The sequence below is a fragment of the Zootoca vivipara genome, chromosome 1 (assembly GCF_965207765.1).
Source record: "Zootoca vivipara chromosome 1, rZooViv2.hap1.1, whole genome shotgun sequence".
In the NCBI taxonomy this organism is placed as follows: domain Eukaryota; kingdom Metazoa; phylum Chordata; class Lepidosauria; order Squamata; family Lacertidae; genus Zootoca; species Zootoca vivipara.
In genome coordinates, this window is record NC_142582.1 from 112,752,193 (window position 1) to 112,777,032 (window position 24,840).

General features: G+C 41.6%; 1 protein-coding gene across 3 annotated transcripts in view; it reads right to left on the reverse strand.

Annotated features, from left to right (window-relative positions):
• TTC7B (tetratricopeptide repeat domain 7B) overlaps positions 1–24,840 on the reverse strand; it is a 91,404-nt gene that overhangs the window by 51,180 nt on the left and 15,384 nt on the right. For all 3 annotated transcript variants that reach the window (XM_035101893.3, XM_060272302.2, XM_035101891.3), the window contains exons 4-6: positions 22,850–22,980; positions 19,252–19,373; positions 1,657–1,735 (exon numbers count right to left, since the gene is read on the reverse strand). In XM_035101893.3, the coding sequence (XP_034957784.3) occupies positions 1,657–1,735; positions 19,252–19,373; positions 22,850–22,980 (332 nt within the window). The remainder of the gene's footprint in view (positions 1–1,656; positions 1,736–19,251; positions 19,374–22,849; positions 22,981–24,840) is intronic.

Below are 24,840 nucleotides of genomic sequence, written 5' to 3' on the forward strand. Positions count from 1 at the left end.
TGATGGGAGTTGTAGTCCCAAAACATCTGGAGGCACACTGGTTGAGAAACACTGCCTTACACAACTATGAGGTCACTCTACATGTGGGCAGAGATGGTGCCAGGTTTGAAGAAGGCGCCAGAGACAGTGCATTCCATCCTCTGGCCACTTTTCCCACCTTACTTTTTAAAACTTTCCCACGTTTGTGTCAGTAGTGGTGGCCCAGAACTTCTTCCTCTGTGCCTGGCTAGCTAGCTGGGTGAGCAAAGCTCGCAATGAGGCAAGACTGATGGATGGCACATTGTGAAGCGCTGCGCTGTCTAAATCCTCTGAGGGTCCATGCGTTTCCTAACCCCCACAGGGGGAGAGTGGCAGCAAGTTCAGCCAATGAGATGTCTGCTTTGGAATTGTGGGGCTCCCGAGGCCATCTGAGTAGCAAGGGGACAGGTCAAGCCTCCTCAGCCCACCCACTTCCTGCTCTCATTTGCCTCACATCCCCAAAGGTGGAATCTCATTGGCTGAGCTCACACCACTTCTGCCATGGGCTCATAAATTTTAAATATCAAAATGGCAAATATCTAGCACCTCTAGGGCATGTCCAGGGCTGTTCGTGAGCTCCTGGGATGTGTGGGGCCCCAGAGTTGTGCCCAGAAGTCCATCCATAGTAGTCCCACTATCAACAGGCATCGGACAACCCCAAGATTACAAGAAATACCCCCCCAAAAAAATTTTAGCAGGACCAGCACCCCCCCCCAGCAAAAAGCAGGCCACTGAGAATTCACGGAGGCTATGAATGGTTATGCTCCACTTCTAGTTTTGGAGGCAGTTGGCTGGATTCAGCTACCCTGTTCCGATAATGGAAGCCACTGCAAGGACTTCCACTAGCACAACAGGGCGTTCTTCCTCCCCACCTCCCCCCAAATCCGCTTTGGAGGATCAAGAGATCCCCAGAACAGCACACACAGGAGGAGGAGCGGGGAGATTGTTCCGTCAGGCAAGCATAAATCCTTAGTGCTCTGAAGAATTCCACCCAGTATGGGAACTGCAGGTGGGGAGAGTGTTACTGCATCCAGGTCCTCCCATGGGCTGGCCAATGTAAAAACAGGATGCTGAACTACATGGGTCATTAGCCTAACCTAGAAGAGTTTTTCATGTTTTTAGGTAACATTCAATGTGCATGGAAGGGTGGCTGTTGGGAGGGCCCAGAAAGTTAGGGGATGAGAGTGAAGGAATGGAGTGGCTAGCAACATGAACAGAGGTACTTCACACTGCATGGTTATTTAATTTAACTGGAGCCTCTTAACAGTTAATAAATGCAGATCCCACTTTTCAACATTCTAATAAATAGTAAATGCTGGTCAAGGTTCTTCTCTGAATTGTTAACTTTTATTATAAGCTTGTACAGGCGTGCATGTTAACCACCAACTGTAACATAATAATATTTTTATCTGCTGGTTACAGCAAGGGTCATTGCACTACAATACATCAAATACAGTATTACTACAGTGCATTCTTATGAAAAGTCCCACTTTTCAAAAAACAACAACAACAACCCACTTTTCAATGTGTTCAATAGGGGCTTACTGCCAAACAGAAATGTATAAAATTGCAGACTAAAATAATCACTTATTATCCATTTTAAACTATTTGTAGTTAATTTTGGTTATGAAAACTTACCATGCGTAAATTTTGTGTAGTTCTTGTTTCAACAGCTCGTAGGATCTCTCTAAATCTACCGACTCCTCTTGTCAAATTCCTGTATGTATACACAGAATTCCACAGAAATAGTATTTCCAGCTAATATGTTAACATTTAATACTTTTTAAGGAAGCATCAGTCCCATCCCCCCCAACACCTGCCCAGTTACTAAAGTTGATTTATCCACTTTTGTAAAGATCAAGTAACTTTTTACTCTCGATCACACAAAAAATACTATTTCCTCAAATCCAAAACATAACATGTAGGCAAAATACACTGGCACACGAGAAAGGCCAAATGGTTTGCTGGCATTTGAGCTTTCACAGTCTGTACCCCAGATATGCCCAGGTTGCAATAAATTTGTCACTGGTCACCAAAGCGATGTTTGTTATCTTGCTGCTGTTGTAGCTATTCTTCTAGAATCATCCAGAATATAAATCTGGGCTGAACAAAAATCCCTCCCATCCCTCAGAAATGTAAAGCAACCATAATGCTGAAATGGAAAAGTAAAGAACAGGATGGCATCTCTTTAATATACACTTGTTCTGAAAACAACTTTACAACCAACTTTAATTTTCAACAGTACAGGGTTTACAGGAGAGGTAGCAAGTTGAGCAGAAGGGTACCACAAAATTTAATTCACTAGTCTTTCTTAAAATGAGAATGAACCTCTCGTCATTTTTTTCTCATAAAAAATGCATTCCCATTACTGCTAAATAAAGGGAAATAAATGAGGGACCAAATGAGTGCAAGAATTGCATGTCTCAACCATATAAAAATAGCCTCTTCTCCAAGGTCAAATAAACCTGAGCAACAGTAACATGAAATTAAACAGTAGGATTGACAGCAGACTTGGACACTGGACTTTGCAGTAAAGCTGCAGTACACAACTTCAAGTTTGGCTTGTCAGAATGTGAAGACTTCTGCAGTGCTCCGAACGATTCACAACAATCCATAAATGGAAGCTGTATATGACAGAATATCCTGCACCCATCCCTGCAAATTTACAAACTTTCCCCCCTTTCAAACAAAGCATTTCCTCCTTCTAACACACAAAATCCCATATCAGTTTTAAAAAGGAAATTTAGTTCCTCCTTTATTGCAATGCATCATCATCCTGTTGTTGTTGTTGTTTAGTCGTTTAGTCGTGTCCGACTCTTCGTGACCCCATGGACCATAGCACGCCAGGCACTCCTGTCTTGCACTGCCTCCCGCAGTTTGGTCAAACTCATGTTCGTAGCTTCGAGAACACTGTCCAACCATCTCGTCCTCTGTCGTCCCCTTCTCCTTGTGCCCTCCATCTTTCCCAACATCAGGGTCTTTTCCAAGGATTCTTCTCTTCTCATGAGGTGGCCAAAGTATTGGAGCCTCAGCTTCACGATCTTTCCTTCCAGGCAGCACTCAGGGCTGATTTCCTTAAGAATGGATAGGTTTGATCTTCTTGCAGTCCATGGGACTCTCAAGAGTCTCCTCCAGCACCATAATTCAAAAGCATCAATTCTTCGGCGATCAGCCTTCTTTATGGTCCAGCTCTCACTTCCATACATCACTACTGGGAAAACCATAGCTTTAACTATACGGACCTTTGTCGGCAAGGTGATGTCTCTGCTTTTTAAGATGCTGTCTAGGTTTGTCATTGCTTTTCTCCCAAGAAGCAGGCGTCTTTTAATTTCATGACTGCTGTCACCATCTGCAGTGATCAAGGAGCCCAAGAAAGTAAAATCTCTCACTGCCTCCATTTCTTCCCCTTCCATTTGCCAGGAGGTGATGGGACCAGTGGCCATGATCTTGGTTTTTTTGATGTTGAGCTTCAGACCATATTTTGCACTCTCCTCTTTTACCCTCATTAAAAGGTTCTTTAATTCCTCCTCGCTTTCTGCCATCAAGGTTGTGTCATCTGCATATCTGAGGTTGTTGATATTCCTTCCGGCAATCTTAATTCCGGCTTGGGATTCATCTAGTCCAGCCTTTCGCATGATGAATTCTGCATATAAGTTAAATAAGCAGGGAGACAATATACAACCTTGTCGTACTCCTTTCCCAATTTTGAACCAATCAGTTGTTCCATATCCAGTTCTAACTGTCGCTTCTTGTCCCACATAGAGATTTCTCAGGAGACAGATGAGGTGATCAGGCACTCCCATTTCTTTAAGAACTTGCCAGTTTGCTGTGGTCGACACAGTCAAAGGCTTTTGCATAGTCAATGAAGCAGAAGTAGACGTTTCTCTGGAACTCTCTAGCTTTCTCCATAATCCAGCGCATGTTTGCTATTTGGTCTCTGGTTCCTCTGCCCTTTCAAAATCCAGCTTGCACTTCTGGGAGTTCTCGGTCCACATACTGCCTAAGCCTGCCTTGTAGAATTTTAAGCATAACCTTGCTAGCGTGTGAAATGAGCGCAATTGTGCGGTAGTTGGAGCATTCTTTGGCACTGCCCTTCTTTGGAATTGGGACGTAGACTGATCTTCTCCAACCCTCTGGCCATTGCTGAGTTTTCCAAACTTGCTGTCATATTGATTTCGATGCTGCCCATTTGGTGATATCCATGTGTAGAGTCGTCTCTTGTGTTGTTGGAAAAGAGTGTTTGTGATGACCAGCTTGTTCTCTTGACAGAACTCTATTAGCCTTTGCCCTGCTTCATTTTGAACTCCAAGGCCAAACTTGCCAGTTGTTCCTTTTATCTCTTGATTCCCTACTTTAGCATTCCAATCCCCTGTAATGAGGAGAACATCCTTCTTTGGTGTCATTTCTAGAAGGTGTTGTAGGTCTTCATAGAATTGGTCAATTTCACTTTCTTCAGCACCGGTAGTTGGTGCATAAACTTGGATTACTGTGATGTTAAAAGGTCTGCCTTGGATTCGCATCGAGATCATTCTGTCATTTTTGAGATTGCATCCCATTACAGCTTTTGCCACTCTTTTGTTGACTATGAGGGCCACTCCATTTCTTCTACAGGATTCTTGCCCACAGTAGTAGATATGATAGTCACCCGAACTGAATTCGCCCATTCCCTTCCATTTTAGTTCACTGATGCCCAGGATGTCGATATTTATTCTTGTCATCTCATTTTTTACCACATCCAGCTTACCTCCATTCATGGTTCTTACATTCCAGGTTCCTATGCAATATTTTTCTTTACAGCATCGGACTTTCCTTTCGCTTCCAGGCATATCCGCAACTGAGCGTCCTTTCGGCTTTGGCCCAGCCGCTTCATCAGCTCTGAATCTACTTGTACTTGTCCTCCGCTCTTCCTCAGTAGCATGTTGGACGCCTTCCGACCTGAGGGGCTCATCTTCCAGCGTCATAACTTTTATATGCCTGTTGTCTTTGTCCATGGAGTTTTCTTGGCAGGGATACTGGAGTGGCTTGCCAGTTCCTTCTCCAGGTGGATCACGTTTAATCAAAACTCTCCACTATGACCTGTCCATCTTGGGTGTCCCTGCATGGCATAGCTCATAGCTTCTCTGAGTTATTCAAGCCCCTTCGCCACGACAAGGCATTGATCCATGAAGGGGATCATCATCCTAAATATTATATATTCATTATTATGGGCTTCATAGCAGACTCAATTCATCACCAGCACTAGAATCCAGAAGATGTCATCATATGATCCATGAAGTTCATATGGATGATTGTTCTATGCAGGTCTACAATATTCCCAAATTAGGAAAATACTCATAGTTGCCTTTCCCTGCTTATGGAAAGTTCTTAATACTTGCAACCATGTTCATATTCATTTACTTGGAAGTTAAACCCTACTTTGTTCCATACGACTTGCTTCCAAATAAATGTACATGGAATTGCAGCCGTCAATTAACCATTCATGCTTAGTATCCTTGCATGCGCACCAAGCACGAAAACTGGCTCCATGTTTTGAGGACCACATCACCATTTGCCCCAACCAGCGTTAGAAACTGAGATATGAAAGATAGGAGCTAAATGGCACCTTAAGGAATGTCTAGGCACGCTTCATTTACAACAAGAATACAAAGCTGAAAATGAATGAACTGCAGCTAAAATCTTACATTCATTTTTCACATGGTCTTAAAACTGCAAAAAGCAAAGCCATGCTTCCCCTGCCTGCCCCCCAGTACTCTCTTCTCCAGTCTTCAGAGAGTGGCTGGAAGTGGAGAGGCAGAAAAAGGCCCTCCTTTCCTTCCACTCTGCAGTTTTAATCTGAAATCTTAGGCGCAGCACTGTGTGTCCAGAACTCAGAAACTGCTCACACTAATGAAATTCCCTGTCACAAAACATGCCTGGAACCAGGCACCCCCAAACTTCGGCCCTCCAGATGTTTTGGACTACAATTCCCATCTTCCCCAACCACTGGTCCTGTTAGCTTGGGATCATGGGAGCTGTAGGCCAAAACATCTGGAGGGCCGCAATTTGGGGATGCCTGCCTAGAACAATGGGAGTTTCGCACACTCGCCCCACCTTCCCCCTTCCTTTTACTGAAGCTGCAGCTTTTGTTGATTCTCCTTGTCGCCTCATTGGCCTCAATAAGGAAGTGGATGCTAGATGCACACCCTCCATTCTTCTACTCATTGTGTAAGGGGGAGGGCTTATAGGAAACAGCCCCCCCTCATCAGGCCGAGTTCCTCTCAGAGCAGTAAGTCCAGTAGCGGATCAGATTCCAGGAGTCAGGAAGCAGAGAGGGTCTAGCAGCGTCAAAGAGCCTCAACACCGAGTAGAGAGGGAGACAGCAGGGGAGGAAATGACGGGAGAGCAGTAAGAAGGTCGCCCCCCCCCCGACACCTGAATTGAGGCGCATGGCACCCCGTAGGAAAAGTGGGAGGCACTTGGGGGTTCCCAAGCTGTTATGTTGGGCGCGAAACAGAAAGAAGCCATTGCGAGGTTCTGACTCAGACTAAGCAGATATGTTTTCCAGACTCTTTGCACTGTAAATAGAATGCACAATAAAAAAACACCTTAAAGACAAGCAGGTGTGGAGCGTCGTTACTCAAGAGTAGCCGCAAGAACCTCTGACACATTGGATAATAGATCACCCTAGAAGTTCCTATATCACCATCACATTGTGCTCTTTTTAGCCCCACAGTAAGTTAAGCTCTGCTACCTCCAGGTACCTCTTTGTAAAATGACCTAAAAGAACCTCTGGTATAGCAGAGACTTCTGGGATGTTTTCTTGCTTCTCAGCAGGATGTTCCAGAAGAGAACACAATTAATTCTCTTACACTCCCTTTATCACTAGGCTTAAAGGTTGGAAAATTTCCCCTTGGAAAACTGCCCAAGAGATTTGGGGGCAAGTGGAAGGGATGCCTTGATGCAGAAGAAGTATTTCCCATGATCTGTTCCCTCCTTGCTTAAACCCCTATATATCAACATAAATAAAGATGTAACTTAATTGTACTGTACACTACAATTTCTCTGAAAAGCAGGAGAAAAAGAAAAAGCTATTGACACAGACAGAAGACCTGAGAGAAGAAATTGTATTTCCTGGAGTTATCAAGAAACAAACTAATCACAGTATGCAAATTCCCTATGCCACTTCTAATGTTTGTGCAAAACATGAAAATTCAGACATACTCACATTACAAAGATGGCTATCTTGATTACGCAAACCAGTCAGATATCAAAATGGTGCAGTTTCGTAATTCAGGGGAGTAAATGCAGACTTCTGCATCAGTTAATGGTCCAGCACACTGACTCCATTTGGCTGAGACAATTACACTCCAGCATAATAAATACTGATTTATATTTTGCCAGGGCACCTGTGACCCAGGCAGTGCACTGATGCAAGATTAAAATGCATCACAAGTTAGTTAATCAGCACTTTTGCCAGGATAAAAACAATAATTTTGCAGTGCAGTGCACTTTGGAATTGCGTCAGGGCTTAAGATATTTTCTTCTGCAGTGTCTCTGAAGTGCTGTATTAAACTTCCTAGTGCAGAGTAGCATAATATCTGAAGATCACCAGACCAAAATATTTCTACACCTAACAATAAAAGTAAAACAGTGAAATTACCAGTAACCTGCTAAGCTTCTTCTCACCTACAGCCTCTTGCTGTCTGTTCTAACTTCCTATCTGCACTTTTGGGCACTGTTTATGGAAGGGGCACAGAAAATCTGTCCCTCATTTTGAAGGTTAGTTTCTTATCTTAGATCCCAACTAATAACAATAATATAGATGGCTGTGTGTGTGCAATAGTTGCAAAATACGGGCCTATATATCTTCTTGAATGTTAAACAAAATTAAAATTAAAAAGCACCAAAACCAAAAGCGCAGTTTCTAGTTTCCTACTGTTCTTATAAAGGATCAATCATAGCTGCACATGTCTCAGGTTCAATCCCAGGTATCTCCAGGTAAAAAGGATAATGTATTAAGTAGGAGAGCCATGACGCTAAGGGGCTGGTCAAAGGCAGCTTTCTATGTTCCTAATGGCTTGCACAAAATCTTTCTTATTTCTGCTGGGACTCACTACACGATCTATGCAAACACATATTGTTGTTGCTGGAATAGATCCTTGGATGAAGGGCAGTATAGTGATCGTGATCATCATCATCATCATCATCATCGCTGGTTCCAATATTACTTCAGTGAGATGGAACTCAATATCAACTTCCTGTGCTGCTCTGCTACATCACAGGTTCCTGGTCATGTGGAAGGTATGGCTTCTTCCAGAACCATAACTGGCCCATCTTCTCGGAGGAGCAATATTGGCAAAGACCTGGGGTTTCTGATATTGCCAGAGTGGTGCTGGAAGGAGACACCTTGTAGCACTATCCATGCTGCTGAGATAAAAGGCCCTATTTGGAAAGGGGAGCCATTCTATCAACTCTGCAGCTGCTTCTACCCTGACAACCAACAACTGGCCACTCTCTCTCAAGCTGCTTTGGGATTGGAGGGAGGGTTTTATGCCAGTTTGGGGCACATCTAGGCTCCATATCACTATGGGAGCATAAAGGGAACAAAAGGGTTCACCAACGCAACTACTTTACTATGTAAGATGTACTATCAATTTTTGAAAAGGTTTAAATATGAATCAGCATAACACAAAAGGGATTGTTCTGTGAGAGTACTTTATTCAAATAGACAGCCATAGTGGCTATTGAAATAGAGCTTATTGTTAAAAAATAATAATTCTGGAAACTATACAGGAACAAACATTTTCTAATTTAGAAGGGACTTCTGGAATCAAACATTTGGCTTCGGGACATCAGTGTACTCTAAACTGCATCCCTATCCTGCTCTATCATCCCACACAGCCGGTATTTTTAGATATTTTGGATTTGAGGATTTTAGGAAGAGTAGACTTCATTTTAAATGTAGCCTGGCAACGGAAATGGAGGGTAGCTATAATTGTATTCTAAAGAGTCACATCACACTGGCCTGGTTCGCCTGTCACATTAAACCACTGTTTGAAACCATGTTTTAATGTGAACAAGAAATGTGCATGCTGCTCAAAAGTTCCTGTTGCTGCCATGCCATGAGTGTAGCAAGCCAGAGTCTGGTTTGTTGTGCTGTCCAACCCCAGGTTCACAATCTGTTTCTCTCAAACAACACACAAGCAGTTAGCAAAGAACAAACCTTGGTTGTGATTCTTCATTTATTTGGGAAAACAAACCACAAGCCCATTTGGATGGCATGACATGCCAGTCTCTGGCATGTTTCATTTGTAGCAAAGCAGGAACAGCAGGGTAAGGGAGGAACACTATGGGAACTTTTGAGTAGTTTGCAACAGCACATTGTTCATTCAAATTAAAACATAGGCTGTTTTAAACCATGGTTTAACATGGGCTGATGTCGCATGGATCTTTTCGTGATAATACAATTTCTGTTCCTTACACAAAGCTTGAAAAAAGCACAGTCACAAATGTACTACTGTAACAACTGGGACAAAGGTCATTTTAAGAGGTTTTTAGTACAGGAATTTTCAGGAAATCTGGTTCACCAGATAAACTCCCTGCTAATAGATTTTCCATTTAAAAGGAAGCTGTGAATCAGTTTGCATGTTTTCATGCTCACTTACTGCCAGACTCCACAACTTCTCATGAAAAGTAGCCCACTCTGCTTACGTAGGAACCTAGAAACAAGAATGCTAAGGTGGGAGTTTAAGCTTTAAAGAAAGGATTTATAACCCCATGAGTTTAGAAGTTCAGAAATCCCTCCAAGGTTATCATCTACTGTATACAAATGCACATCCTTCGCGATGAAGCAAAATTCAACATTGTACTGACTCTGAAGGAACACCCGGGACTTCTAAAGCTCTGCTCTGAGCCTCCACTATTCCTCCAGGCTTGGAATCAGGAGCAGGGCAGGAGATTATCCCTGCCTCCAAAGCCAGGGAAAGGGATCGTGACAACCAACGACAATCTAAATCTGGGGAAGTCCTGACCAGAGGGCATTTTTATACATCTTTGAGATGGACTTGTAATCTGCCAATGGCTCAGTTTCCATTGGAAAAGGAGCAGCTGCTCCCCGCAGCTCAATGGGTGGATCTGGATATACAGCGCAGCATTATGTGGACTGTGCATGAACAGCCTCTGTCTTTTTGTTTTAAAAGAAAAGGGGGATGAAAAAGCCACAGTGCAACGCATACAGCATGCAAGGAATTAAGCATTCCTGCAACATGCCTCTAATCCAGGAGGCTCCTTGGCCTGAGAAAGTAGCAACTGATCAACCTCTGTGCTGGACTGATATGGCAGAAAGAAGTATACTCAGCAAAACATTACAGTGCCTGTTTGTGTTGGATGCAGTGGTGGATACTAAACCTTAGATTTGGTCAACAACTTCATTTTAAAAAACAACCACCACCTGCTTGTCCAGATGTCTAATTGTTCCACATACTTCAACTCACATAAAGATATCTACAAATGCTTCTCCTTTTTTCCATCTTGAAAACTTGTGTGAATGTGTTAACTTCCTGAAAACGGTCTGCTGTCACGTATACAAAATGACTTAGCGTAGCAGGGTAATTCTCCTCTGGGATTGGACATTTAACCTTGTAACCTCATTAGTCCGGTTTGTCAATTCTACCCTCGATTGGGTGAAACGCCCTTTCCACCCAGTCAATGGAAACATGCATTTGCCAACCATTTTATGTGTTTTTGTTTTAAAGAGAGGGAAATGGTGTGAACTAGCTAGATCCCCTCTTGAAAGGAAAACAAGCTGTTGTGTTTCCTTTCTAGGGCTGGTTTAGGATTTCTCTGCAATGGGGGCACGTAATTGACAGAGAAGGGGCAGGGAACCTTCTTTTTCAGCCAAGGACCACATTTCCTTGTGAGCAACCTTCGGGGTGGGGCACGTTTCAGCAGTGCGCAAGACCACAGGCAAAAATTGGCAGTATGGATGCCACTTTTCCATTTCTAGAGCAGGCTACAGTCGAGACTCACAAAAGCCAGAGCTTTCTACACATAAACCATTTCTCCATCCTCCACCAGGCAAGCTAGAGGCATTACTCAACGACACATTCAATCCTGTTAAAAGCAGTGCCTCCTTTTCCATCTTTCAAATGCCTGTAAACTCTCGATCTCTTCATAAATTTACCCTTGTCTAAAATGGTTTAATTCTACAGCCTAGCCCTACGCATTGACCACATTGCCTCATATCACAGAGGTTGAGTTCCTTGAGAAGTAATTTTGTCTCCCCAGAATCACCTGAGCCTAAGTGCTTTTGGAAAGCCTCTTTGAAAAGTAGGGTGGTGGCAGCTCTGATACCTTTGTAAGCTAAAGTGAGACCCTGAGAAGACTTTGGCACCTCAAACAAAGCAGTGCCTTTCAAACTTGGAAGCTCCTAAGTTGGAAAACCAGCAGCAATGCCACATAGGGGAGATGCAAGTAGGCAATCAGAGCAATGGGCTGAGAGGCACTTCTAGCCTTAATCTGTATTAATTACAAAAGAGTCAGAAAGCTTTCACCAAAATTGCAAAGATTTACTACCTTGCCATTTACAAACAAAAAACAAAAATGAAAAACACCCTGCAACCTCTTATTGGCAGCTGATTAGCTGGAAAAAGGAAACAAGATTGCTTTATGTAGTACTGCCATGGACTTGCCACTCTATTACAGGCTATATGGTGGGGCATTAACATTTAAATTAAAATACTTAAATTGGTGTTTAGGACATTTTACAAACTTCAATAAAAATATATAAGCACTCAAAATGCAATTCCAATGAAAACCACAGTGAATACAGAACAGAGAAAAGTGAGTATAGGAAGAAATGATGTGCTGAATTGGAATTAACCAGTCCCCTAACACTGAGAAAACAGAAGTGCTTTTGGATACTTTTCAAAAAGTTAGAATGAAGGAGCAAGTTCAAAAGGGCCAAGACAGGTCTGGTACAGCGTCCATGCCATCTGCAGCTCTAATAGCTTGCAAACTGGGAACCAGCCATAGTACACTTGCTCCTTTTCCTTTCCTCCTCCAGTCTCTGGAGTAATATCCTCCCTCCCTCTCCAGCATTAAACATTGCTTCACTGTGGCTCAGTTCATGCTTAGCCAAACCATGGCTTAACATGAACATGTAAGTGTGTGGGTTCCTGAAGAAGTGATATTGATTGCTTCACTCATCCCCTGGTGCTGGTGCTGGTGTGCTGCCAGGGGCTAAGCCAAGGTTTCATTAGCAGGCCATCCAAACCGAGCTCAGGGATTGACTCCTCCTGGCAACCATGGCTGTCACATGCAAACCAGGTCACTGCATGTGTACCAACATAAATTCTGGTTAACGCAAACCAGGATTCCCCATAAATCATGGACTGAAACAAGTTCAAAATAAGTTTGCAAACCATGGTCCTAAAGGATCACAGTTTCAGATAACCATAATTTTCAACAGTAAAATGACAGGGAATGTTGGGAAACAAAGAGAGATGTCACTCGTGATGGCGGAAGTGCAAATCACCCTTTGAAATATTTAGGGGGAGGAACAGCATCTGTTCACCATGTAACTAGAGCTATAGTCTACCATCCTTACTGTAGGAACTGCCACATGGCTACGGTAGCAGTCTCAAGACGGAGGCTATTGGTTTGCAACCATTCTACTTGAAATTAAACAAAAGAGCTTGCTTTTTAAATAACACTATTGGTACTGCTTAAAGCATATCTTGTTTCTTCACAGCCTTTAGAGAGAACCCCAAATTAAGTCCATAGTGTCAGCTAATAAAAGACTTTTACAATCCTACTGACCCTGCAAAATAGCAATTTAACAAATCTGCAGGTTCAAACTGTTAACCACACAAAAATGTCGGGAGTCATTCAAACACTGGACATAAACTTGTTTTTTTAAAAAAAAAGTTAGAATGAAAAGTACAAAATTAATGAAAGGAATTTTTGTTGTTGTTCACTTGACTTTATAGCAGAAATGCTTCATTCTGCATTTAAAAAATACAGTGTGGAATTTCATTGTGAAACATCTAGGCATTGTATAGAAATTTCTCATTGGTATTCCATTCTAAAATCAGCTTCAGACAACACTGAGAATGCACGACATGGTACAAGCAGCTCTAGGAGATGCAAAACAATATCCCTAACAGGTTATCTTCCCTGAATGTCTATGATGTTCTATTCCCTTTGATTCAGACATATTTTTCTGTTCACTGCAGTTCTCATGAAAGCGTTATCCATAAAGGCAAGAGAAAACAACTGATTTAATACCCCTGTTAATAAACAAGCCTAAAAGTTGCAGGGAGTCAGTCCAGGTATATAAAGTCATACCCAAGGATATAAAGCAAAGGGTGATGCGATCAGAGCAATGAGAAAGAATGATGATTGTTGCAGAAAGAGATTCCAAGTTAATTAAAAGAGAAAGGCATTTTTCCAGCTGTCCCCAGCCAAAAAAATGGATTTTTTTGTTTCCCCCCGGTATATTCTGGCTGCAGTGCGACTTCTGGTGCGACGGCCATTTTGGAACTGGGCACAGCAGCATCAAAAGTCACTTCTGAGCATGCTCCGCCCAGTTCCAAAATGGCAGCAGCGCTACTTCCGGTATGCTACTTCCGGTCCGGTCCCTTATTTTTCAGAGAGGAACTTGGCAGGTATGCCTTGAGCCAATTAATACATGCTGGGCTATGCCTGAATGCTGATGTTGTTGATAAATTGTCACTCATGTGAATGTGACTGCAAAGAGTAGCTTTGCACACTTGGTCATCAGCATGGCGATAAATGAGTCCGAATACAGTATAGATAGGCTTGATATTCTTTTGGCCTCATGTACATTACCTCTACATGGAAGGATCCCATGTAGCTCCCATTTCCTCTCTCACCACTAAATGAACAAGAAGCAAACTAGGAAATGGAAGGTTGTGGGTGACTCTCATTTGCTCAATCCAGGCTTCCATTTCTAGGGGATGGATATTATGATGAGCAGAGTTACAAGGCGCATATAGATTTCTGGATTGGTGCATTACTCCCATGTGTATCCGGCAGGAAGGAGACAAACAGGGTTCTACTGAGTCCTGTGCAAATCCAAAACAATGACATCCCTTCTTTTGAACTATAAAACAGACCTAGCTCTGACCTGGCTCTGACCTCTGATGATTAACTAGATATTCCATTTGAGGAGCAGGTGGGGTATTCTAGAACCAGTGCTGAGGATCACCTTGATGGGTCTTCTTCTGGAAGACCAGATTAAGACCCCTTGGAACTGTCAGAGGGGGACGTTGGACCACCCAGTTGTCCTCAAGAATGCCGAAAGGCCAGGGTTAGGCCCAAGAACAACAACATAGCATAAACATATGGACCAAGATTTGTCACTCCACTTGTGAGGAGTCTATTCATGAGAAAACAATCCTTGGGTCGGTATGGGTATGGTCTAGGAGGCCACAGTATATAAGGTCTCGCTCTTGAGTTTGCCAGTTGCTGGAAACAACATAGGCCTCTAGTTCCTTTTTCTCCATTCTAGTTACCTGCCTTACCGGGGTATTCAACCTGTGATATATCAATGTGACACTGACCTCTTGACTGTTTCCCGAACTTGCTGCCGGATCACATTGTGGACTTACAACTGATTCTCCGTGCCAGACCTTGAACCCTGCTCTCTCGGGAAAGTGCTTTGACAAAAGGCTTTTACCACTTTGGACTGAGGGTCGGAGCAAGACCCCCTGGGCAAAGTGACAACTGGATAAGCAACCAGAAAAAGTTGCTTTGTATGAATAACTCTGTTCACAGTCTTTAATGTAATTTTAATATTCAGAATACTGTTATGAAAGAGAGACTGCATTTGCATATTGGCACCAACCCATAGTTTCATATGATGTGCGTGAGCAGGAATGAGTCACCACAATCCTTGAACTCACATGATCCCCTCTTCCCATGCAGTCAGGAGAGGGAGTCTGGAGCTTTCCCTTCTGCTGTGATTAATCCTAACTATGTTTAGTTTAAACAAGCCAGCTTCAGTAACTATAGTATGACAATGACAGGATGAGAGGGACAAAGCACACAAGCCTGAGGCTCACTATGGCTCATTCCGGCTTGAGCATGTCATACTAAACTATGGTATAGCATGACATGTGACTGCAGCCAGTGAATACAATACCGTTAATTTTTCTCTCTCTCTTCTTTGGGGTAGAAGAAATTAATGACAACTTGAATGATAAGAAGTGTACAAATGGTATATGGTTATAAAACGGGGTCAGACTTCGAGAAGATAATTGATTTTCCATGTCTCTTCTAAATGCTCCTACTTGCTGCTTCAGTTTACCTAAAAGGTAACGGATCTTTAAAGTTTCATTAGTGTCTGTAACAGCAGGTTAATATTTCTGTTTAAAAGAAAACCTTCACAGAAATAGCTAATAATGGAACTAATTAAATGGATCACTTGGTCCACCTTAAGATAAATTATTCTGCTTCAATAAGCAACAATATACAACACCCACCAGTGCGATGAGTCTAACCTTTTTTCAGATGCTAGTATCCTTGCATATTTTCCAAGTAGTCTTTTTCTCCCTCTCATATACACTACCATGATCACTATCGCTGGGTTTATGGTAGTGTATATGAGAGGAAGAAAAAGACTACTTGGAAAACATGGTGAGTGCAATCATTCATTGTTCAACAAACTTCTAGAAAATAAAATGCATTCAAACAGACTCAACTGCAGGGTCTTCGCCCAAAGAACTCTGGAAGCTAAATCTGTGAGAAATGACAGAGGTTTCACAACCCTCCATTTAATGCTTTTAAAAGTACTGTATCTCTTTACATGCAATCAAATTTTCAATGGTTTATCATTTATGAAAATGCTAATGTTGTGTCAAACTCCTATTTCCATTGCAACCCTTTCCTACAGAAAGCTAGAAAACACACATATTTAAAAATCTACTGGTAGCACGTGTCACAACTGAAGACCTTCTTCAATAAAATTCTTTGTGTTTGCACTATGGCAATGAAAATTGTAAGTTACAAAATAGATATACCTAGAAAGACCCACTACAATGAGACATAACTGCAATGCATAACCTCAGTTCCTGGAATGGTGTACAATTCTGAATGATTGACTTGCTGGCTAGAAAACCCAGGAAACCTAGCCAGATGGGCAGGGTTTAAATAAAAAATTATTATTATTATTATTATTATTATTATTATTATTATTATTATTATATTATTATTATTATTATTATTATTATTATTAGACCAGGTGACGGTAGTCAATGGGTCTCAAACCCTCAGTGAGTTAGGGATTTTCCCTGCATGCAAAGACAGGTTCAAGCAGAATGAGCAGATTGAGACCCAATAGAGGGTCTAACAATCAAGAAGGCAGTTTCTGCATATGCTGTAGAGCGGGCATCCCCAAACTGCGGCCCTCCAGATGTTTTGGCCTGCAACTCTCATGATCCCAAGCTAACAGGACCAGTGGTCAGGGATGATGGGAATTGTAGTCCAAAACATCTGGAGGACCGAAGTTTGGGGATGCCTGCTGTAGAGGGAAGTGAGGGACAGATGGAGCTCATCAACCTGGGGAAGTAGCCCATCTAGGAGAAGGAACACTCTAAACCTGCACTTCCTTTTGAGATATCTTTGGGAGAAGAAAAGCCTAAGGAGTAAACCCTACACAAATCCAGAGTGGAGTCCTTAAGACAATGGGATGGCACCTTGTATGCTTCCATCTGGCATCTCCTGCAGCCAAGCTGGTGCCAAACAGAGTACTCTTTTTGGACCACATCAGCAAGACTGGGGGGGGGGGAGGGTTTGTCATCTGTGCAGCCCAGGATCTCCATACACACTGCCCAGGCTTGCACCCCGTGGAGGTCACTTCCGTGCTGCTAATGCAGAGGTTTGATTTCACCCCCGAAGGTGCACTCCAATGTCTCTTGAGACAGATGGATTCCAACAACATATAAATAGCATGTTATTTGGTTGACATGCCAGTCAATTGACTAGTCAAATATTTTCAACTGACCACTTATTATTTGACCATGATCAAATACTCTGAAATATTCCAACAATGGCATTGTGTAAATGGTAGCCTTTCTTTCTTTCTTTCTTTCTTTCTTTCTCTTTCTCTCTTTCTTTCTCTCTTAGTATCACTTTTTTCTGTAATGATGGTGTAATTTGCAAGGGCAGAAGATATAGGCAAAAATAGCAGCAAAGCAAAGCTTCTCCTATAACTGCAGGTGTTTCACAAACAACCATCAATGGTAAAGATACTGCCTAGTGGGAAGATGTCCGACTAAGATCAGGGAGAACAAAGTTCGTGCCCACTTTCCACTCTGAAGCTCGTTAAGTGGTGCTGGGCCAGTCACACACACTCAGGTTGTTGTGTTGATAAAAAAACCCCTTCAGGTCTCGGTAGAACAGAAAAAAATGTAATAAAATATACAATTCATTACATTTTTAGAATTAATGTAATTATTTCACAATAGCAGTTATTTGTGTGGTTATTTGTATGGTTATTTTGCAAATAGTGCCAGACCAGCATATAATCTTATTTGTTGCCATGATGTTGATACTTTAAAAACACATGACCAGGCAAATGTTTTTGAAGAGGTCAAACACCCACCGTAGCCACTTAATATTGTTAACATATCTACAAGCCACTTCTAAATCTAGCATTTTCACGTAAGATTCATAGAATCATAGAATCATAGAGTTGGAAGAGACCACAATGGCCATCCAGTCCAACCCCCTGCCAAGCAGGAAACACCATCAAAGCATTCTTGACATATGGCTGTCAAGCCTCTGCTTGACAGATTGCACCAAGTTACTTTCAGAATGAAAACTGGATGGTTGAAAGGGCCATATTCATAGATCTTTGGTTAATTAAGAGCACAAGTATGAAACCTTCAGTCTGAGGAACAAACACAAGAGTGTAGGAAATGGCCTTAATTCTTCAGAACAGAAGCCAGCTAGGAATTGAAGTTTTGTAGGAAGAAATGAATTCTCAGGATGAATAATTTACAAAGTAGTAGCCATACTAGTCTGTTTCACCTGAGGCACCTTAAAGATTAACAAATTTATTTTGTGGACCACTACTAGTTTATTTATTTTGAGTCCACTACTAGTTTCTTGAACTGGAATAAAACTGGTTCAGCCCACCAACCCTAAGCCCAGACTACGCAAACTATCCGTGTACTTAAACAAGAAAATTCATTTATTTATCCTATGCAAAGTTTTATGAACATGCATTCTGTAGCTCATTCTTTTTCAGTTTTCCCACTAAAAATTGAAATAGAGCACAACATTTCCTTCCTCCCCACCTCCCCACCCCTGGCAACCTTATTTACTAGGGGTACTCGAAAAATGAAATCGTAATATTCCATTTTTCGTCCAATTAAATAATGGTATCAGAACTATAGTACAACTCGGAGGCCATGCATTATTCCATACTGGTTCTCAAAACACTAAAAATGGGACCTGTATAAACTCAAATGAGCAATTACATGCTATGTTTCAAAACTTGGAGTGCTTTTCACCAGCTACGACATTTATATCAAACACAGTTCACCAACACAGCAGGATATTCTACACTTTCTATAAAGGTTTACTTGAATCTAAAATGTTATAACAGTCACATCTTTCAGAGGGTTGTGGGAGTAGCAAACTACTCTAAAACCTAGTGCACCAAGTTTTGAAGCCTTCACAAATGAACAGAGGCTTGAATTCCTTTCTTCATTTTGTGTAGCATTTGGATTTCTTATACACCTTAGTAAACTATTCTTAGGGAAGGTTATTGCAAAATTCTGGATGACCTGACATGCAGAGTCTACAAGGATCTACTGAGTAGTCACAAATGGAAATATGCATATACATACTGTTGGTCTTCATGCACGTTTATCCTGCAGCACAATATTAAAATAAGTGGTAACTGAAGAGATTTGGGGGGGAAAGTTTTAAGATCAACAACTCTTCTTTTTCTAGCATTCTTCATTACTAAAACTTTACCACCAAGTGGGGAAATCTTTAATAAAAAAAATGTAACTGATTACATTCCCATAAAACATACTGAAGGATCTATTTTGCACACAATTGAAATTATTGTGCAATGAAAAATGGACTGTCATGAAGGAGTTAATATTTTCAAAGTATCTATACTTTTGAAATATTAAGACATAACCCAAGGCTGGCCTAGTTCACTTTCTGGCAGATTCTTAAATTTATGATCAAGGAGAATATTGAACTAAGTCTTACCCATTTTTGAAGTACAAGACATGGGCTCTCTGAAGTCCTGTTTCTAAAAAATATCCAAGTTCTTGTTCGTGTGCCGCAGGCCCTGGCTTAGGGCTTCTGTTCTGTATATTGGCCATTAATACCTGGGTGATCACACAATGGAATAAATCAAAATTACCCAAATTACCACCTTTCTCCCAAGTCAACTTACACACACATTATTGATCTTCATACGTTCCTTTTATCATCTCAATTCCTATTTCCTGTTCCACATGTGACAATAGTGGTGGATGCCCAAGAGAGGCTCTCACGCTCCCTTTGTTGCGCAGCTGCAACACAACAGTCCTGGTGTGCTGCCAGTGGGTTTTACTCCACGGCACAGGAGTTGCTGCCCCCAACCTCCCACTTACTCTTGCATCCCCAGATGGGAGGGAACCTGGGAGGCACTAAAGAAATTACTTTTTTAAAGGTTCTGAGCCACTGTCCCAGCACTCTTTGTTCAACCTACACCTTTGGGGCTTACTATAGAGGCAGCTCACACTCTCTGAGTCTTTCCCAAACCTCAGAAGAGTGTGCTGGTCATTACAACTCCAGTCCTAAACTTCTACTGGCCTGGATTCTAAAACCCTGAGGCTGGCAACCACACACTCACTCCACAGTCAACCCTTGGCTTAGCATTACATACCAGCTGCAGATCTTGTTTAACAACAAAGCACGGGTTAGTTGCTAAACTGTTCTCCTTGTTAGTTGCTCCTGTGTTGACCATTGCTTTGTTATAAACCACAATCCCCAAGTCATCCATAATGATAAACAGAGATTCTTTGAAAGTGAAACTAAACTAAATGCATGAGCCCCATATTTTGCTCAGGCTCATGGAGTCTCATCAAGTAGTGCTCAACCACGGTTGAGCATTACTTTCAAATGGGCTCACTATTTAGCCTTTGCCAACCTGAAACCACTCCAGATATTCTGGACTCCCAACAGCATGGGAGCAGCTGCCCCCCATCAAGTAAAACAATGTCCGCTCACCCCCTCCCAAGAGGTGGACGGGGTTTGCGACACTGTGTGGGATTACCTGGCCAGGTGCCACCCACCTGGCTACAGGATGGAAGTCACACACACACCCATCTCGGCATGACACTGGGCCAAGAAAAGGCCAATGCCCTTTGGCCCAGACTCACTTGCTTTTCTTCCTGGAACCACTCGATATTTTGGACTCCCAATAGCATGGGTCCAGCTGCTCCCCGCCCCCCGATCAAGTAAAACAATAGAAGTACTTAACCAACTGACCAATCATGTCAGTTATGCCCCTCCTAATGAAGTCCTGCCCCCACAACAAAAATCATAGCTACTCCCATGCCCAACAGCCCCAACCAGTGCAGCTGATGGAAGTTGTAGCCCTAAACATCTGATTGGCAAAGGCTAACTGCTATAGCACTCAAAACTACTTCCATGCCCATCCTGTTCTCCCTTGCCTTGCCTTTAACTGCATTTTATGTTAGTATGATTCCATTTAATGGCCCAATTTGCTGCCTTCATCAATATTTCACTTCCTGGTCCCACTGTCCTGTTTTTATTTTATGATATCTATAACTGTTGCTTTCTTACTCTATTTTAGTGTTTTATGCCTAACTTTGAGGCTGGCAAAATGTTATAAACAAAGATAGCAAGAACCCAAGTTGCTTAAACAAGTGGTAAACAGATGTTGAGACACTGAGGAAAGAATGGATTAAAAAGTTCTTTTGGAGGATTTTTATGTTTTAAAACCAGATAAACTCCAGTACATTCCTATGAAGTCAATTTAACAGGTTGGGAAAATGAAACACAAGGTCATAAATAAAATCCAGGAGTCTGCATATACTTCAGGACTACAAATTCTGTGTTATAGTTTAAGATTACACAACCAATAAGCCACTCAGGCATGCCAGCTTTCATTAAGAACAAAGCTGCAACACATTTTCCACCACACACTACTGGTACATTTTTGGTGAAAGATTCTTTTTACCACGTGAACCCTTAGGAGTTTTCCTGTGAGTTATGCAAGCCACACTGTCATAACCTTGAGACAGTGATAAAAAGTCACAGCATTCTGAACAAAAAGTGCTGAACAGCACATGATGTTGGATTATTTTCAGCTGGAATGTGTAAAGAAATGAGCCATCAATAGGAGCTCAGTTCCAGCAAATAATGAGATATCCCATCCTGGCATGCAGCCAGATTTATTAAAATAATGCACACAGGGGTCAAAGAATTAGTTATTTAATCTTCGGTAAATGTCTCCAAATAGTGAATTAGGCATTAAAGCTGTAAATTAATGCTTTACTTAAAGTAACAAGGGGTGCTATATTTTAGATGGCACACAAGTTTCTGGAAATTTCAGGAGAAAAATAAAGCACAGAATTGCATTGCTGATCACAGTATGCTACTGAAATTTTTTAAATCAAAATCATGCATAAATCAAAATTGGCATGCTCTGAACATCTCACCTAGGTCTTTCTCTTTCCACTAATATGTGGAATGCAAAAGCCAGGACAGATTGACATCCTCGAAGTAACCTTTTGAATTTATGGCTAAGGTAGGCTTTTAATCAAGATCAGTACCATATTGAAGCATACCAACACTGCTACTTTTCCCTGAGGTGGTTCAGGAATCACAAGAAACTACTGAGCTATAGCCCTACCCAATGTGAATATGTCTTATTAAACAAGAAAGCTTAATAACCTATGGTTTGAAGCTGGTTTGCTTAGAAAATAACCATGGTTCGTTGTAAACCAGGGTCCCCGTTTTTTATGTACCTAACACTAAGCAGACATTCTCCCAGCAATGCAGAAGGCCAAAGGGTATGTCTAATGCTTTGCTTGAGTGCACAGAAACTCATCCACACAGCACAAAACCATAATTTGTCATTACATTTTCTTAGCACAAGTGTTGGCCTAATGGAACGATCCAGTCCTTTCCAGCTCTATAGTCCTATTTCACAAACCAAAGTATGTACATGAATTTATGCAGTTAAAACTAGTCAAAGTAAGTAAACATGAATTTAGTTTTTCAATCTCTAGGATTCATGAATAAAAATGATGTTCGATTCTGCCCTAATTTATATAAAAATGATATTAAGAGCATTTTAAACCAGTGAATATGTGCAATGTGGTTTTTATATATTTTCTGCAATCCTTATGAAAGAGGCAGTTGACTTTCCTAAGACCGTAAATCCATGCATAGATATCTGGGAGTATGGTGTGGTTTAGTGGTTAGAGTGTTGGACTCTGGGAGTCTAGGGTTCAAATCCCTACTCAGCCATGAAACTCATTGGGTGACCTTTAGCCAGTCACTGGTTTTCAGTCTAACCTATCTCACAGGGCTGTGATGGTGGCTGTTATTATAATTTCTTACCTGCCCTTCAACCTAAGGTGGCAGGGTTGGTTACAACAATAAAAACACAATGTTAAAAACAGTTTAGAATAACATACAATTTAATGTTGTGAGCATTAAAAGGGGAGGGGGGAGAAGCATGCATATCACCTTGAGGTTACCTTCAAGAGGACTGCACTAGACATTACATCCAACTATGGAATAAATCACATCCAATATTTCAATTGAACTAAATATTCCATCTTACCCTTTCTATCTCCTGGAGGTACAGAAGGGCTATATCCCCAGCCTTCTCATAGCACATAATAATTTCTTGTTCACGATCTGCATGGAGGTTACTTGTTGAAGAGGAAATTGGCAACTTTTCTAGACAAAGACCTAAAAATAAAAGATATTTCAATGAAAATAAAATAATCAGGTGCTAAGGCAGTCTGTTTTCACTGGCCAAGCAGAGAACCCAATACAATAGTTAATTGTGCAGTGCTGTCCTTGTAAACGGCTGTACCTAACAGAAAAACCAGGGGTATATCTGATTTGAGAAAATCCATGGATAAAGCAAAGTGTGTCTTCCCCCCTGCCTCTGCCTTTTTCCAGACTGTGGCAGACCTGCTGTTTGCGAAACTAAATTAACTTCTGTGCATGTAGTTTATTGGATGGATAGCCCAAAATGTATGACTACATATGTAACAGTATGTACTGGTATTATATATTTTGGAAGGTAGTTTATCTGTTCACTATGCATATGGACACCTCTAAGGAAACCCTTACCAAATTTTGCATGACCGTTCCTGAGATCGAGGAACAGGTTTTTTTCTATGTTCAGGTAGTGGTCTCCACCTTTCAAAACTGACCCTTTTTTTGCTTTCTTATAATTCCCAAGCGACGCTAGGTACAAGACTGCTGGTAGATACATTTTTTCTGATAGAAGTACATTATTCTATACTTACTGATTACAGGGAGGAAGATATATTTATTAAATAAAAGAAGGCTTCAGTGCTGAATAGGCTAACATTTGTTTCTGATAATAAAATAAGCATTTTTAAATCTATTATAGCAGCGCTAAGAGGTAAGAAATTAGAAATACAGTAGCAGGAAACTCAGTAAAATTTGTTCTCATCATATTTGGACAGGAAAGTAAAGTGGAGTATAAGGCCAACGGCCTCTTAAGGCCAAAAGACAGATGGACAAAGGTTTTTCCAAGTGTGCAACCATCATGGTTTACAGGCAACAGTGGAAAGGCTGGCGGGGGGAGCACAGGAGCAGCAAATGGGAGTCTGCGGCACTTGCAAGGATGCAACAGATGCTTAGTTCTTAATGTGTGATGTCGGTCTCTAGAGAGGGCATAGGCACCTCCTAGGGAGCAACACAAGTGAAGAGAGCTGCCCTCATCCTATCTGACCAGTGCCAAGCTATCACTGGGCCACAATCCATACCAGTATTGCCCAGACGCATTAGGGAAGCGCCTGTCATTTAACAATACCCTATTTGACAATATTTTGGTTCCCTGTGACCCCTTATTAAGGAGCAAGTTTTCCCAGAAACCTCCCTTTGGCATGCACTGCCAATATCTCATTTTGCTTGTTGCAAGTACAGTTGTACCTTGGAAGTCGAACGGAATCCATTCTGGAAGTCCGTTCGACTTCCAAAGCGTTCGACTTCCAAAGCACAGCTTCTGATTGGCTGCAGGAAGCTCCTGCAGCCAATCGGAAGGCGCAGAAGCCCCGTTGGACGTTTGGCTTTCAAAAGAACATTCGAAAAATGAAACAGTCACTTCCGGGTTTCGATCGTTCGGGAGCCAAAACGTTCGCAAACTAGGCTATTCGAAAGGGTGAGTAGGTTTTCAAAACAACTTTGCAACATTAACTTGTCTGCAAAAATCTACTCATTTCACTCAAGCCAAACAATCCTTTCATAGGATGACTTTTTCCTTAATCTTTTTCCTAGATCAGAGACAATTTAAAAAGCATTAAAATTAATTTTAACATCTATCCATCCCTTCAAACTGGAATTCTATTATATAGGAAGCCTATCAAGAATCCCACACTCCTACCATGCTAGGCAGCAAAATCTCTTCACTGCTATATGACTAGCAGTTGGACTGAACTGTGCAGGGCATGCAAAAGCTCAAATTAATTTTAGAAATTGTTTAGAATCAGTTGTCAATTCTGCCACTGAGTCTGCTCTCTCTGAAGAAAAACAAACCACATAGATGGCAAATGTTTGCTCTTCCAGACAAAA